The sequence below is a fragment of the Trachurus trachurus genome (assembly GCF_905171665.1).
Source record: "Trachurus trachurus genome assembly, chromosome: 17".
NCBI classification, from domain to species: domain Eukaryota; kingdom Metazoa; phylum Chordata; class Actinopteri; order Carangiformes; family Carangidae; genus Trachurus; species Trachurus trachurus.
Window position 1 is genome coordinate 11,711,291 of NC_139900.1, and position 17,926 is coordinate 11,729,216.

The following is a 17,926-nucleotide window of genomic DNA, read 5'->3' on the forward strand; positions in this document are numbered from 1 at the left end:
GGAATACAGACAGCCGGAAGCTCCACTCTGAAACTGACCGGACGGGGATAGTGCGGGGGTAAAGTTTCTTGTCTTTTGTGTTTTGCTCGTTCCGCGACAGTACAGCGCTCGCAAAATAGAGCCCGGAACCTGTAGCTAGCTGTGTTTCTCGTGTTGGTTTCGTTTGCACGACCTGGCGCTGTTAAACGTGACGGATAGAGGAGGCTAATCGGCTAGCTTAGCGGCTAGCTGCAGTAACGCTAGCATATGGGCCCGTCCATTCAGAGAGCAGCTGCTGCTTTATGACAGGTTTTTAGTCTAAATATGATCAAATTCAATACCACACAGACCAAACGGAGTATTTTAACAGTAGGTGGATAAAATGTGATGGGTTGTATTTGGGTAGTTTTCCCCCGGAAAGAGGACAGAGCGAGAAAATGGTGAGGATAATCTGCCCACAGCGAAGGAAGATTAAGATATCACAGAGACAAAGAGACTTTATTTACACTTTATTTTAAAATTATTAATATTAATACTATTTGGAGTTAAGTAAAATACAGTGTAAGTGAGTGTATTGTTGTTGTTATTGTTGTTTTGCACCAGCTACCACCACACCCATCTTCTTTGCAGTCAGCCCAGTTCATCATGGCCACTTCAACTTAAAGAGTTGTTGTTTCTAGTATCAATAAGGAGAAGGAGATCTGCAGCCAGCTGTCACTCACACAGACACTTTGCAGTCAACAGGAGAAGTTAAAGTTTATCCTTGTTGTCAACCCGGTCACAAACTTGTGATGGCATGACTCCATCTACTTCCTAAAACATGGAGGCTGCAGCACCACAGCTATACAGTTCCGTTTTGCTTCATTTAACTTTGAAAAACACGCAATACCGAAGCAATATCGATAAATAAACCATAATATATATTCAGACGTCAACTGAATATCTGGATGCCACGCCCACAGATCACTATTACGGTATAAAATTTTATCGATTGTCTCTTAAATTGTAACTTTCTCTGTGTATAAAACATAACAAACTGATGCAGTGGACTGAAATAGAAACTCAGTTAAAGCTGGGTTAATCCAATGAACTGAAAAGAAAGGCAATAATACATTACATATGTGCAATAACACATGTAATCTTAGATTTATTTATGATATACAGTAGCCTATGTTCTTGGATTTCCTTCGAAACATAGACTCATTTAAATATGTTAATGGGCAGATGTTGTGCAAATGTGTGAAGACTTACCATTTATGTTTTCTTTCCCAAGTCAGACTCGTACTTTTTTAAAAATATAATTATATAACTAATATAATATAACATAATTGATACACTCCAACTGATCAGATGTGTTAATATCTGCGTATGTACACTCATCAGAGCTGATTCAGCCTGATTGTGATCAGTCAGTTTTGAGGTGAACTGTAGTTTTGTTGGTGCTGACTGTGGGTGTCAGTAGCAGGAAGATGAGGTTGTTGATATGGCAGAGCCCCATCTGGTGGGTGGACTTTATCGCTGCAGTTGTTGTGTTTGTGCAGTCATCATTGACATACAGGAATCAGGAGAGCATTTTTTTTTATCTTATTGATTTATCATTTCAGCACTGTTGAAAAAAACAAAAACAAAACAAAACAATGTTACTTTATGGACCAGGATGAAAACATTTGGCAAGATAGCAATGAGTCTGATAATAATGATTTCCTAAGAGGCGATATAATAAAATAGCCAGCTGTATTATTAAATGTGTTGTCAGTGAAGCAGAGTGCTGACATTTACTGTTAAAAAATTATATAAATTATTAATTTGAGGGAAGTAATTGACAAAATTTCACTCAGTAAACCTTAGATCTACGAGCAGCAAAGGACCACAGAGCTCATTTTGTTTTGCTTTGTTTAGACTGGATATGGTTTGTTTTGCAGAGATGATCACAGCTTCTCTGCAGAGATAATATCAACATATGTCACATTATCTTTAAACCTAAAACGACTCATTCTTCAAATTGTTTAACAGCTTGTTTTACTTTTTCCTCTTGGTCTTGGCTGAGCAATGCAGCCCCCAGTATTTAATATTTATTAGCAGCAGTATATAAAACAGTGTAATGAACTGCAACACACTGTAAAGTAAAGACATGGACATTTTTAGGTGTTTATTAATCTTAAGTATTTGCCAATAATTGCAAACTCTCCCGTGAAGTCACATCTCATACTCATACTATTTGTACTTTATGATGTTTGACAGCAGCCTCCTATTACAGGCATCATAAGGAAGAGTTACAGTTATTTACAAATAACTGCATTGCAGTGTGTCATACAGCATTTATAACATGTTTATATACTGCTCATAAATGCTTGACAGGGGAACTGAAAGTGTTGTCTCATCTCTAAAGTCAAAACTGTTCATGTTGTGATAGATTTTCATCTGGTGGTGAATACTCTGTGGAGGAAATGAGTATAATGTGCATTATATAAACGCTATTAGTCCACACAAAAGTAAAACTAAAACCATTGAGAAGCTCAGAGACCTGGATAATAACTGAAAAGATGTCGACCTGTTGTGACCTATAACTCCCTGATAACTCCCTGCCTGGTATTGCATCAGTATCTTAAGTTTAAGTTTCATTTGCACAATTGTAGAATCAACAAAATAAATGAAAAAAAAAACAAAAAAAAAAAACATGTGCGGGTGAGGTAGAAACCCACTCTGGGCTTATCTTTAAACCACCTATAAAAAGTAATTACACAAATAACAAAGCAAAACAAACTAACAAAAAGCTTGAATAGCAGTACAAACACAAATAATACAAAATAGAATAAAATAAAGGAAACAACAATTAATTTTAAGTTAAAAATTGAAAACAAAGAAAGAAAAAAGACCAAATTACAAGGCTCTCATATTCCTGCTCCCTCCCTGCAGGTGTGATGGAGACGTGATGTGCCCGCAGCCAGACGAGTGAACAGGCCAGAGCAGCCATGACCGAGTGCTTCCTGCCCCCCAGCAGCAGCCCCTCGGAGCAGCGCCGGGCCGAGCACCCGGGGGGCGTGGCCCGCACCCCCAGCTCCGAGGAGATCAGTCCCACCAAGTTCCCCGGGTTGTACCGCACCGGAGAGCCGTCGCCCCCTCACGATGGCCATCATCACGAGGCGCCGGACGCCTACGTCTCGGATGACGACAAAGAGCACAGCAAGAAGAAGAACAAGTTCAAGAAGAAGGAGAAAAGGAGTAAGAAACCAATCCTGTAATAATTTGACCTTGAATGTTTAAAGGGATAGTTCAACATTTAGGCAAATTGGCCCATTGTCATAATCTGTATAGTTTTAGAAGTAGGTTTGTTACCTTTAATTGTCGGTGCAAGCTATTTTTAGAACGGCGGAGCAGAGTCGCGAGCTGCTCAGAGCTACGCTACGGAGGCTCGTGGGATTTCTTGGTTTCCCCATAGACTGTAAAAAGAATGGACGTAGCGTCCGTGACGTCACCCATTGGTTTTGGGGAGTCGTTTTTGTGACTCAAATATGGCGGCCTGGACAGCGCCATGTTGGATTGCCCGGCCGAGAACCGCCGAGAACCCGCCCACTGGCCTCGAAGCAGCTGTCCACGGAGCTGCTCGGGCCTGTCACTCAACATTTCCGCGCCCTAATTGGCCAGAGTTTTAACCTAATAACAGTAAAACGGTAGAGTTTAAAAAAAATTCACCCCCCTCAGAGTGTGTGCGGGGGTAGAAACTATCGATTGAGAAAAAAAAACGTTCTGACACCAGGCTTTTAACATGTTTACTGAGGATGTAAAATCGGCGATTTTAACATGGGGGTCTATGGGGAATGCTCCCTTCTGACACCAGCCCCCAGAGGAAGCCGGGGGGATTGCAGTTTTTTGAACGCGGAAGTGAGCTTCACTTCTCAGATCCACAACTGCCCCCTTGGGTTTCCCTCATCAAACTCATCAAATACACAATCCAACAACTCCACAACGCTCTGGTGGACAAGTTGTGACCAGGGGTCCGTTTCACAAAGCAGGTTTAGTGAAAACTCTGAATCTGTTAACCCTGAAATGAGGGAAACTCTGGGTTTTCCGTTTCAGAAAGGGAGGTAACTCAAACCAGGGAAAGAGGAGTAACTCCAGCCCGTTTCACAAAGAGAGGTAACTGAAGCTCAGAGTCAGTTACTATGGCAACACACTCCGTGAACATAACCTGGTCGGGAGCAGGTTTTCTCCAACTAACCCTGAGTTTCTCCTTTTTATCTGAAGCTGCAGACTGAAAGCAGCGGCTGACAGGACGTGTAAACTCCGTCAGGAGGATTATTAGACCTCGACTGGATGTTTTATTCTCCATGAGGATTTGTTTGATCGTTCCCGTTGTTCTGCACCGTCAGCATTCATACGTCACTCCCTCCACCGTGAGAAGTGGGAGGGGCGATGCTTTTTTTTGCTGGTTGCCATGGTGAATCATGTTATCTTTTGGCGCATTTCCACTAGCACGGTTCGGCTCGGTACGGCACGGCTCGGCGCGCTATTGCGTGTTTCCACTAGCACGCAGTACCTGCAACCGGGTACATTTTTGGTATCACCTCAGCCCTGGTTCCAAGCGAGCCGAAGCGTTACTAAAACGTGACGTCAGCCGACTGCCTTCCACTGATTGGCCGATGAGTGTCGTCACTGGAAGCGACGACCGACAACAGAAATGTTCCTGCTGAAGCCTGAAGCAGAGAATTTCTAATATTGAGAGAATTTATATTGAGACTGGCTCTGTTATTACGTGACTTTATTAAGTTTTAATATTTTTTCATGCGAGAAAGTAACTGTTTAGATCCCCATGTGCGGTTAGTTTATCCAAACGACGGCTGTTTAGAAGTTTGCCCCGATGTTTTTCGGAGAAGTGAAGCTCCAGGTCCGAGCAGCGACCGCGACATCACAGAGGCAGCAGCCCGGCTCCTGACGTGCTCCGCCGGCCAGCCTACCACCGTCACCCCGAGGAGAAAACGACCGCTAATTAACTTACCCGATGGCTTTTAGAGGTTTACCACCGGCTGGTTAAACTCTTAAATGTTGGTCTCATTGATGAAATCTAACAATTGTGGCTGTAGCAGCAGTTTGTTTGTGGTTAGAAAGAAGAGCAGCACTGCCTTGGGGTCTGAACGCACAGAAAACACCACATTTACATCAATAAATAAATGTTTTACAATGAACTCAGAGCTGGCAAGACTCTCCGGTAAGGCATATTGAACGGTTAAATGCCGTTAACGGGACGAGAGCATAGGAGTCAAAACGGCGGTTTAAAGCTAGCTACAGCGAGGGTAGGTTCACTTCCTGTTTACAAAGTAAAAGCACCAATTCTATCGTAATGGCTTTCCTTATGATAAAAGGCAACGGGTATTTTATTTTGTGAAAATAACCGGAAGTGCGTTGCTCACTACGGCTAGCTTTAGTAACGCCGACTTCGTTGAAACAAAATTGTAAACAGCTGGTATTTTGTCAGATTTTCAACATGTTGGGGATCTAAACGACTACTTTCTCGCCTGAAAATGATTCAAATGTTGCTAAAGTTATATATTTACAGAGTTTAGAGCGTTGCTCGGCGCCGTGTAAATGACGTCACGGCGGCACTAGTGATACTCAGTTGTAATGGAAACACAACCAAACCGAGCCGAGCCGTGCCGAGCCGTGCCGTACCGAGCCGAACCGTGCTAGTGGAAATGCGCCATTTGTTCCATTGATGAGGGCTTTTCATCTCCCCGTAGCTCAGAGTCAAGTTACCTCAGAGTTGAATGAACCAACTGTTATCACCTGTTCTGAAACCCAAAACTCTGAGTTTCCTATCTCAGAGTAGATCAACTCAGAGTTCAGGGTTAGACTCAGAGTTTGTTGAACCTGTTTTATGAAACGGACCCCTGCACATTCACCACGTTATGAGATAATAACAGAACGTTACCAGACAGAGTTGTTTTAGAGGTAAATTCATGCAAAACCACTGATGCGCCTTCCTGTCGGGGGCAGTTTTTCAGCTAGCAGTCTCTGCATTTGCCTCAAAAACAACTCTTGTCTCATAACATTAAATTATTATCTCATAGCGTGGTGAATGTGCAGGTCACAACTTGTCTACGAGAGCGTTTTGGAGTTGTTGGATTGTGTAGGCTATTTGATGAGTTTGATGAGGGAAACCAAGAAATCCCATGAGCCTCTGTAGTGTAGCTCTGAGCAGCTCTGCTCCGCCGCTCTAAAAATAGCTTGCACCGACAATTAAAGGTAACGAACCAACTCCTAAAACTATAGGGATTATAGCAATGGGTCAATTTGCGAAAATGTTTAACTATCCCTTTAAAGGTTAGGTTCAAAACCTAATGGACATTTAGTCTTGACATTTTCCATATTGCTCTAATTTTTGTAGAAAAAAGTGGGTTTTTAGTCTGTTTTTAAAGGTACATTGTGTAAGAATTACTCCCATCTAGTGGTGCGGTCGTATTTTTCATGTTGCATTCACGTGAAATCGGGCTTAAGGCAGACGGACAACAGCCGCTGTACGTAACGGCATAAACAAGCGTCTATTTAAACAAGTGGCCGTCAGGACGAAGCAAAACAATACACCTGACAGTATGTTGTCATGGCGATGTCGTATTGTTTACCTGATCCACGTTTTACCGTCTTTCTCTCGACTTCTGTGACTAAAATGACATCTGGTTTGTTACCAACGGCCGTCTGCCCGACTGCACCTGAATGCAGCATTCACGTGCAGTCCTCACTCCTCACAGTCCTCACTGCGTTACCGCGGTGACTTTTCACAGACGCCACCTTGGAGGAGAAAAAACTAAACGAAAACAATCGAAGCAAGGTGCTTTTTTTTTTATTACCGTGGCGTTACCTGTTCACGTGCCCGTGTTTGTGTGTGTGTGCGCCAGGGCGCGAGAGAGAGACGGCCGCCACAGACTCGTTAATTAATGCAAACACTTGCTCGTTGATAAGTTTCGTTTTTACCGCGCACCTCTCTCTCTCTCTCTCTCTCTCTCTCTCTCTCTCTCTCTCTCTCTCTCTCTCTCTCTCTCTCTCTCTCTCTCTGTGTGAACACCATGGATGTATTATGGTGAACACAGCGAAAGAGCGCTATGCGGAGATGAATTAACGGAACGATATATCGCGTTGGTGGAAAAATGAAAAAAAAAAAGTTTTACTGATTATTTACTGATGCATATATTGAGATTTTCTATAAAAATAATTAAAATAACATTTTGGTACAGGTACCAAAATGTTGGTATCGTAATAGCATAATGTGACCATGTAGATACTTTATACACTCATACTGTCTTGTAGTTCTGCTTGAATTTCCTCTCAAAATGCATCAGATTGATGCTTTCAAATATGAAATATTCTAAATTTTCCCCTAGAGGGGTCATATCCTTCTCACCTTTTCGACCCATGACCCGTTTTCATGTCTGACTTCAGTTTGTTGATGGGGGGGATTATTGATGAATGAAAAACTTACGTTTGAACGAAATAATCGATTTTCGTGAATAGATAACAGGAGAACTTACACAAAGTACCTTTAAGTAAAGCTCCATGTTTTGGTTTTAAAGGGTGTCCAAGCAAATTTCCGTTAAATATTATTGAATGGCCCCATCACTAAACGTATGTATTGTGTAATGGCTAGGCTGTACAGTGGGGGAATTTAAAAGGTTGAATTTAATTTATACAAACTGTCACTACATTACTATTTATTACTATTTATCGTACCGACGGAAATTAGCTTGGACACACTTCATTAATGAGGGATTTATGATGACACTCAGCAGTGGAAGAGCCTGCCATGTGTCCATCCTGTTTTCTGTTGTCGCCCTGTTAGCAGTGAGAAAATGTTTTTCACTTTGAGTACTCATCAGCCCCTTTTGTCCACGTTGTATCAGGATTTTTCCGTGTCTGTATTTAGCTCCCACACCAGCGTACGGTGGGAGAGAGGGAGAGAGGAAGAGACGTGGTTTGAGGGCACACCCAGGGAGCTCAGTGAAGGTGTGTCTGTGGAACCAGTGCTGTGATACACAGTGGCTGTTCTGGGGGGAAACCCAGAGTAAGAGATAACGCGAGGAGAAAAAAAACAGCAAAGAGGCCATTAACTGTCTTTGACACGGCGCTGCAGCTGTTTGCTCTGAGGAAAAATATTTAAATGGAGCCGGTTCTGGAGAGGAGAGGCGTAAGGTGCAGTGGGAGCGATGCTAAATCGGTGGCTGACCTCTTTTCCAAGTCCCCGTTCTCCCCCTCCTCTGCTATCTTCTCTCTCTCACACATCTCTCTTCCTGTTACTATTTCACTGCTATCATAGTTCTGTCGTAAGAGGAGGAGAAGAAAAACAGGGGTTGTTTTTTCTCCTCTCATCTACTCACCTAACCACGTCTCCACCTCTTCTCTCTTCTTCTGTACGCTCACAGCGGAGGGCTACGCCGCCTTCCAGGAGGACAGTTCAGCAGATGAAGCCGAGAGCCCGTCCAAGATGAAGCGCTCCAAAGGAATCCATGTGTTCAAGAAGCCGAGCTTCTCCAAGAAAAAGGAAAAGGACTTCAAGGTGAAGGAGAAGGGCCCCAAGGAGGACAAGGCCAAGGACAAGAAATCGAAGGACCTGACGGCCGCAGACGTGGTGAAGCAGTGGAAGGAGAAGAAGAAGAAGAAGAAACCGACAATGGAAGCGGAGCCGGTCCCGGTGGAGACCCCCACCTTCAGGCCGATCTTCGGAGCTCCTCTGGCTGAAGCTGTCAAGAGGACGAGTCTGTACGACTGCATCCAGCTGCCGGCCGTCTTCAGGGAGTGTGTGGACTACATCGAAAATTACGGCATGAAGTGTGAGGGCATCTACCGGGTCTCAGGTAGAGAAACTTTTAATGTTGTTAGAATAGAATAGAAAATACTTTATTAATCCCTGGGAGGGAAATTCAGATCGTCCAGCAGCTTACATGACAATGATATAATACAAATGATATAAAAAGTAAACAGAAATGTAATTTTATGTAGAAAAAAAAGTTTTTGGTATATACAAAATCAATCAATCAAGATTTATTTGTATATCCCTTTAAAACAGTCCATAGGGTGACCAAAGTGTTTTGCAATAAAATAACAAATAAGTTAAAAGATGAATAGCAAGACTTATTATAGAAACAACAGTAAAAACAACAATAAACAACCACAGAATAAACATGGCACAACCGTTTTACATGTTAAAAACCATTTTTCTTGAAGGTCAAAAGGTTAAAACAAGTATTTAAATGTGTGTATTTATTTGTCTGTGTGATTGATCAAGGTATGAAGTCCAAGGTGGATGAGCTGAAGGCGGCGTACGACCGCGAGGAGTGCCCCTGCCTGGAGGAGTACGACCCCCACACGGTGGCCAGCCTGCTGAAGCAGTACCTCCGCGAGCTGCCCGAGAACCTGCTGGGCCGAGAGCTGGCGCAGCGCTTCGAGGACGCCTGCGGTCGGCAGGTGGAGGCCGAGAAGGTGACGGAGTTCCAGAGGCTGCTGACCGAGGTGCCGTCGGACAGCCGACTCCTCCTCTCCTGGCTCGTCACGCACATGGACCACGTCATCGCCCGGGAGGCCGACACCAAGATGAACATCCAGAACATCTCCATCGTCCTCAACCCGACCATACAGGTCAGAGACGGAGCACGAGTAAAAAAAAAAATAACAAAGAAGGTGATGAAATGTTGCACAGAGAGCAGTAATTCAGCAGCAACAGGCAAACTCAACATCAAATAGAAAAATGGAAATTTGGCTGAGGCTCAACTGCACCTTAGAGATAAAAAAATAAAACAACAACAATCCCTTAGCAACAAACCGAGAGAGTTTTTATTGGATCAAACCGTCAGTTCATCTCAAATACCCTGCCCCAGTTTAGTGAAGCTAATTTATTCCCACAGGGTAAAATCTCTGTAGCTGCTCCACTTATTATGAAGCAGCAACCGACAGCAGCAGCAGCAGCAGCCAGAGCCACAGCGCCGTTAGATAAACACTTCCTTCAATAAACGAGTGGGGTCCAGACTGAGTTTAATCAGCCGGGGTGAATATGCAGGAATTCACTCTGCGATCTGACACACACATCATAACAAAAACTACTTCACGTGCTCTGTGAGTGTAGTTTTTACGGTGCTCTGTATCTGTGTTGCTCTGCCTTCACTCATGTTCTCGCCTTGTGTTTAGATCGGGAACCGTGTTCTTTACATGTTCTTCACACACGTGAGGGAGCTGTTCGGAGACGTGCTGCTGAAGCCGGTGGTGCGGCCGCTGCGCTGGTCCAACATGGCCACGATGCCGGCGCTGCCCGAGACCCAGGAGAGCATCAAGGAGGAAATCAGACGACAGGTGAGGCCAGTTGTAAAAAAGCTGTGAATATAGTTCCTCATTTTATTTCTTGCCAAGAGAAATAAACTCTCTCATGTGTGTTTTAATGTGAAACAGAACCAGAGATTTAAAAAAAAAAGAAAAAGAAATAGCCCCTGCACAAAACCCGCTGTAAAACCACAATTTGTCGATTTTACACTTTGTTTGTTGTACAGATTAAACAAACCAGATATAACATGTTGATCTAAATGATTTGAGGCAGCTAGGAGGCATGTTTTGTTTTGTTTTTTCATTCTGGACCTTGGATACAAGCAGCTCCAGTTTGTATTGAACAGACAGATATGGGAGGGATATGAAATTATACCTTTAAATTAAGTTTCGTAAGTGTCTCAGTTAACCTACAGCTAGAATTGCTACACATTTATTATCAAATGTCACAAATTAATTATTCTTTTTCTGTTTTTATATAATTATAAATTCAATTATTTTTGTCTTTCAATCTGTTTTTTGAGCTATTTACACCTATTTAGAACTTGTTTTCAGTCTATTTTAGACTTATTAATCTTATAAATGATCCATGACAGTGAGTGTAATCTCTCTTAAATCCAGTCTCGAACAAGACGCTCAATTAATATGTTCATTGGCTCTTACATCTTGAGAGAGATGTGATGATTTCTTTCCTCTTTTCACTTTCAAAGTTTTGAAAACATTTGCGTATCTTATTTATAAGTAGGTAGATGATTTGAAGCAGCGATTCAAGTGCAACAGGGTGGAAACATAGAAATGCGACAGGAATTTAGCCAAGTGAGATTATTTTGTTTGTAGTACATCGTCTTGTCAGCAGCACAAATCTTTATCTTTGCCTCAGTTTCTCGACGTGCCGGGACTTGATACTTTGTCACCAGTCGTTCCAGGATTTGATGCTGTTTTAGTTTGTTTATTTACACCAGCTCATGTTTGACACTGCAATAAAAACAAACATTGACTCAACGTTATCTTAATCCAAAAACATACTTACTTTTATGGGGGGGGGTTGAAAATTATGTGATTACAGCATTCAAATTGTAACATAAGCGTGTCTGTCTGTGTGTGTGTGTGTGTGTGTGTGTGTGTGTGTGTTAGGAGTTCCTGTTGAACTGCCTGCACCGGGACCTGCAGGCCGGGGTGAAGGATTTGTCCAAGGAGGAGCGACTGTGGGAGGTTCAGCGAATCCTGACGGCTCTGAAGCGCAAACTGAGGGAGGCCAAACGCCAGGTGAGTCGTGTCTGGATGTTGTCTACTAATGTGTGTGTGTGTACATGAGCAGCTGCCTGTTCAGTTACATGACTAATATTAACTTCAGGTGCTGGTTCTGCATGTGAGACAAGCTGAGCAAATAAAAGTAGTGCTCGGTGATGCTTATTTTGGAGGAGTCCTGCAGCACTGTGGAAAATCTTTGCTGGAAACAGAGCACTAGAAAATTTGACCTAGTGAAGCTGAAAAAAGACAAAAATAACTATTTAACCTAAAGAGGAAAAGTAATGAGGTTTATTTCTATAGCACCTTTCACAGATAAACCGCTTTACAATAAAATAAAATACAACAGTAAAAACATAAAAAGCCAGCTTAAAGGGATACTTCACCCATAATCAATAATTCACCAATTTTCTACTCACCGTCATGCCAAGGAAGAGTTCACTTCGGAGAACTTTCAGAGTCATCAAAGCGCTTTTGGAGTTCCAGGGGGGGTCCGGCGGCTGGCAACGGATTTTCATATAATGGCGGCGGATAGAGTTCACTTTTGAATCGTCCAAAACACACACTATGAAACATCCAGATACCTCCATACTGCTCGTCCGTACTGACCCAAGTGTCCTGAAGCCGCCACATGAAAAAGTTGTTTGCAAAAATGTAAGGGGCTGCTTGACCATGTAAGGCTCTAAGAGTAAGGACCCAAAATTTAAAATTGATTGTAAAATGGACTGGTAACCAATGCAGGGAAGCTAAAACAGGGGTGATGTGTGCTCTTAGTTAAAAGCGGTGCAGCTGCATTCTGTGCAGTCTTGACTCTGGCAGGCAGGCTGACTTACGGCAGGTAAAAAAAGCTATTACAGTAGTCTAGACGAGAAGAAATAAAAGCATGAATGACCATCTCAGGTTCAGCTTTTGACATCATATCACTTAATTTTGCAATGTTCCTCAGGTGGAAAAAGCAGTTTCTAGTTAATTGTCTGGAGTGCTGCTGTAGCGACTTTGCAGAATCAAGAATGACACCGAAGTTTCTGAGGCTTGACTGAACAGATGAGGCTAAAACATCACCAGTGGCGCAATAATCGATGTTTCTGTTTTATCAGAATTAAGCTTCAAGTAGTTGTCAAAGACAGTTTCTAATGTTGTTATCTTTCTATGTGTTTCCTCGGCTGGCCTTCAGGAGTGTGAGAGCAAAATAGCTCAGGAGATAGCAAGCCTGTCGAAGGAAGATGTTTCAAAAGAGGAAATGACCGAGAACGAGGAGGAAGTTATCAACCTCCTCTTGACACAGGTGAGTGAGTCATTCACATGAACACAGCAGAGCAGAGCGTATTCATAAGGAGTGCCTCTCAGAGAAACCTGGCCTGAAAGCGCTGTGAGACTGAATAATGTTTTTTGCTCTGTATCCAGGAAAACGAGATCCTGACGGAGCAGGAGGAGCTGATCTCTCTGGAGCAGGTGCTTCGTCGACAAATAGCTACTGAGAAAGAAGAAATCGAGAGACTGCGAGCTGAGATCGCAGATATACAGAGGTGAGAGAAGACCGGGATCCTTTTACAGTGTAAAATGTGCTGTAATGTGACTCACAGTGGACACAGCATACCCTGTCTGACTGTTCTCCATCATTGTTTTTCCTCAGTCGGCAGCAGGGTCGCAGCGAGACAGAGGAATATTCATCAGATAGTGAAAGTGAGAGTGAAGATGAGGAAGAGCTGCAGATGATTTTGGAGGATCTGCAGAAGCAAAACGAGGAACTGGAGGTGAGAGAAACATCCAGAAGTCACTGGTCATTAAGTATCAAGCTCTGAAACTGAAAACTACTAGAAACTACGCCAATGACACACATGTAGAATATAATTATTATGGAATAAAATTGTTCACATATTCTCAGTCCTCTACACATGCAGCCTTTGTAGACGCCACACATCTTTAACCTGTATAAATAACTGAACTGACCATATGTACGTGTTTAGTGGTTATTCAGGTTTATAACACTTGAGAGAAAGTGAGCACAACCTGAAATCTCAACTTCACTCAACAAACTGTCCTGTTTTATACATTATACAGCATCATTTCTGATACAATTTCATGATAACATCTCATTTGCAAAATAAGGATGAATTATTTTTCAACTAGACCCAACATTGTAAGTAGCATAAAGAAGCATGATGCAATCGATTATGCATGGAAAGTAGCATAATAAAACTCCTATTAACCCTGAAGGCACATTGTTAACAGAGGGAGAAATGTCAAAGGAGCTATTTGTGAGTTTCGTTATTGCTACATACAGTACATTAACTTTAACACCAGGGTAATAATCATAACATTTACAATACAGGAGGTAGTAATTATTGTACAGAGCAGACTGGACCTGCAGTGACTCCATATGGGAGAGTAACTAACTGTTTAATTTAAACTCCAATTGAAGAAAAGAAGCTATACTGTAGAAATAGACAGAAAACAAAAGGATTGATTTACACAGCTGTTTGGTAAAGTTTGATCCTTAACTTGAAGTAATAGTCCTCTGGACTGGGAACAGCTGTTAATGTTAAGTTTGGCTCCGGAGCAATAACAAAATGTACAAATACCTCATTTAAAAAATAGACTGGATAAAATATTGAACTATTCAAATGCTTCAGTTTAATGTACAAGACATAAAAAAAAATAGAAATGGGGGCGCCGCTCATATGCAGAGGATATAATAGTCCTCGCCACAGTGGCGGTTCGATTCCACCGGTGGCCCCTTCCTGCATGTCAGTCCCTCTCTATCTGTCTCTCTACAGCTGTCCCATCAATTAAAGGGTAACACTTTATAATAAGTACACACTGTTTAGCATTAATAAATACTGAATTCTTCATTTATAACGCATTAATACTAGTATGTAGTTTATAAACACAGTTAGTGCTTATCAATGATGAGTAAAACATTTTGAACTGTTTATAAACTACATACTAATGAGTATTCATGTGTTATAAAATATATTTCATGCTTAACTAATGCTTAATAGTGTGTACTTATTATTAAGTGTTACCATTAAAGACATAAAAGCATTAAAAAAAAATACTTAAACACATAAAAAGAAATGTACAAACTTTCAGATTAAAATGTAAGTTACTAAAAGTCTTAATTCCAGACTCTTTGGGGGCCCTCTCAAGTTTCACCCTGCACCTCATCGTCCCTCCCGTCCCTGTTTATTCTCTTTATGAAAATGAAAAGCTGTCTGAGTAGCTGTCCTGAGCGCTCCCTCTGTCTGTTGCCCTGCAGAACAAAAACACGCACCTGAACCAGGCCATCCACGAGGAGCAGGAAGCCATCCTGGAGCTGCGCGTCCAGCTCCGCCTCCTGCAGAGCCACAAGCTGCAGCAGGAACTGACTGTCCAGCCGCCGGCCGAGCAGGCCCCGCCCCCGCAGCCCAGCCCCGAGGCGCGCAGCGATGAGCAAACCAAGCGCTCCGTTGTCACCACAGTGACAGCTGCCACCGCCGCCGCCTCTGCCTCTGCTGCTGCTTCTACCGCCACCGCCGGTGTTGCCGTTGCCGCCTCCGCCACCGCCGCCGCTACCGACACAGCTGCCTCGGCCAATGGGAAGGCAGCTAAGGATCCTTCGAAGCCGTCACCAAACAAGGACAGGAGAGACACCAACATGTGAGAGCGTTTGGCGGCTGTGTGTGTGCGGCCGCCGGTCAGTTGTCCTGTAGTGTCACTCGTTATCCACTGGAGATTCTCGTTGTTGGATCTGTGAGTTTGTTAGTGAATGTGTCCACCAAGTGGCAGCCGTGTAAAAAAAACAAAAAACAAGAAATCTCATATCTTATGTCTTTGGCGTCCCGACTCTTGTCATCACAAATCAAATACATCATTTCCCACACTCTTCATACAAAACACAAACAGAACAGATGTAGAAACAGACAGACAAGCTGCTGTAGTGGACAACTGGCTCCTAGTGAGAGAGATGAGGAGGGACCATATCTTCAAATCCACAGTGCCAAGCCTGTAAGAGGGACGAGGAGGAGGGGGAACGAGGCATGAAGGGGTTTATAGAGCGAGGGGGGATAGATTACAGAAAGTTTATTTTTCACAGGTTTTAGGACTGGAGAAATAATCATTAGATATAATCTCAGTCCTTGCAACTTGTTTTTTTTTCGTCCTCTTCTACCTTAGATGCAAATTTTTTCATGTTAGGCTCGAGACCACTGTGCCAATACCCAACGATGCCAGACTGGACAAGTCTCCCCAGAGAACCACTATTACAACAAAAAAAAAAGCTCTTTGAAAAATGAAGAATTTATGATTGGTCTATCTATATATTATATATTTAAGTAGTATTCTGAAGAATACAAAAGCCTATTCAAGAAATACATTGATTTTAAATTACACCTTTTTTTTTTTTTTTTTTTTTAGTAATATATGAATATATGTATAAATATATTGTAGATGCTTTCTTTTCTTTGAACAGCAGGGGTGTTGTACGTTGCAGCTGACCAGTGGTTGAAAACAAACATGGCAGATAAAAGTATCATCATCATCATCATCATCAACTGGAGGCGTCTTCCTGTGTCGTGCAATCGTCCTCCCTGTTATCTCTGCCTCCCGCACAAACAAGGAAACACGGGAAATGACATTTCTCCCCGTGTTTCGTGACGGCATAACAAATCTACAGTGATGACTTTTGTCTCCAGAGCGTGTGCAGAGACACGCGGGAGGAGGCTCATTTAGTTTTGTTGTGTTTGATCTTGTTTGTTTCTTTGTTTTTTAACTCTCGGTGTGTGGAGTTGTAATTCATGGAATCAGTTGGCAGTAAGTGAACGCAACATTCGTCAATCATTTCATTACACAACTGATCCATGACTATTGCGAAAGTGCTGTCAGTAGCATGGCCTGACTTAACTTACCATGTCTGTATATTATTGTAAAATTGCAAACATACTGTATTTTCAGCCTCATATGTTTTGTCATATGTTTTTTTTTTTGTGTGTGTGTTTGTTTTTTTTCTATTAATGACCAGTATGAACTATGCTAGTGTGACTGCGTCTGCTTTGGTCACGGGTAAATCGAAGCAATCTCATCTGGACTCATGATTCAATGTGTTTATTAATCCTGTGACTGAAACAGATAAATGCTAGATTGGGCTCAGAAGCTTCTCATAAGGTTATTTTCATATGGTTCCAAGCTTTTGTAGCTTCGTGTTGCAGACAGAATAATGCTGTGAAGAATAAAGTGTCAATCCAAATAATTCCTCTGAATCTCTCGCTCTCTTTATTTGACACAAAGCCCAGCGTTTACCTTTTTACTCAACTATGTTTAACTGGAAGTGGAGCCCATATTTAGTGTGCTTCCCATTTTCCATGACACATTCTTTGAATACTTTTGTCTCTCGCATCCTACTGAGGCCGAGAATAAAACCTTTGCATCCATTTTGATGAAGTGAGCTGTGTCATCATGGGTGAGATCACACTCAGAGTCAAGGTTTCAGTGTTTAAGAGATAGTGGAACCACCCGACTTTTTTTGTGTCACTGATTTTACTGGTTTCCGATTTGGAAATTGAACACGTCAAGTGGGAAAAAATCAGCCAGAGAGAGAACGGATATCAGTAAATCTTTCAAAATTAAAGCACACGTTTAATGACATGTCAAATAACTTCTAACATTACTAGTGTTCAAATGACTTGGTGTTTTTTTCCTCCTTCATATCTTCAGTGGCTATTGGCTAAATATATTTTTGAACATTAACAAATACTTCAGCAGTATCATAATGTTACTTTTAGGCTACTCTACTGCTTTTCAGGAGGAAGTGTTGCACTTTTTACTGCAAACAATTTATTTTACAATTACAGTTACCAGATATGTGGGGGTATAATGTGTTTTTGCATGACGGAATTAACTGAATATCAACTAAACATAACTTTTATCTAGTAACTGCTCTGCTGAAGACATAAGACTGCTTGTTTGTTGTCCCACACCGGAAATTTGGTTGTTACAGTAGCATTGTAGCATACAAGATGAAAAAAAGAAAGAAAGGGAAAGAAAAGTAGACAAAAATGCAAATATAGAAATATAAAACAATACAAAACAAACAATTATAAATATAAAAACACAAAGAGAGAGATACACTCTGTACAGTTAGGTGCCAATTTATTTCAATAGTAGGCTACATACGGTCATTTACAAGAATAGAATAAAAACCATACACAGTGTTGATAGTTAGGCAGAAAAGAAACAGTTGCACAAATGGGATGGTGTATGGGAGTGTACAGGATTATAAGGTGTGCAATTTGTAAACAAAAACTGGAATAGATAGATAGATAGATAGATAGATAGATAGATAGATAGATAGATAGATAGATAGATAGATAGATAGATAGATAGATAGACTTTATTGATCCCAAGCTGGGAAATTACAGATAGATCT

General features: G+C 41.9%; 1 protein-coding gene across 1 annotated transcript; it reads left to right on the forward strand.

Annotated features, from left to right (window-relative positions):
• The first annotated feature begins 12 nt into the window (after positions 1-12).
• Positions 13-16,723, forward strand: ralbp1 (ralA binding protein 1). The gene is made up of 10 exons (XM_083991032.1): positions 13-58; positions 2,896-3,201; positions 8,388-8,819; positions 9,251-9,600; positions 10,147-10,308; positions 11,410-11,541; positions 12,698-12,808; positions 12,928-13,049; positions 13,157-13,277; positions 14,783-16,723. Exons 2-10 carry the CDS (start codon positions 2,952-2,954, stop codon positions 15,164-15,166), a joined length of 2,064 nt encoding a protein of 687 aa, XP_083847158.1. The 5' UTR covers positions 13-58; positions 2,896-2,951; the 3' UTR covers positions 15,167-16,723.
• The last annotated feature ends 1,203 nt before the right edge of the window (positions 16,724-17,926 follow it).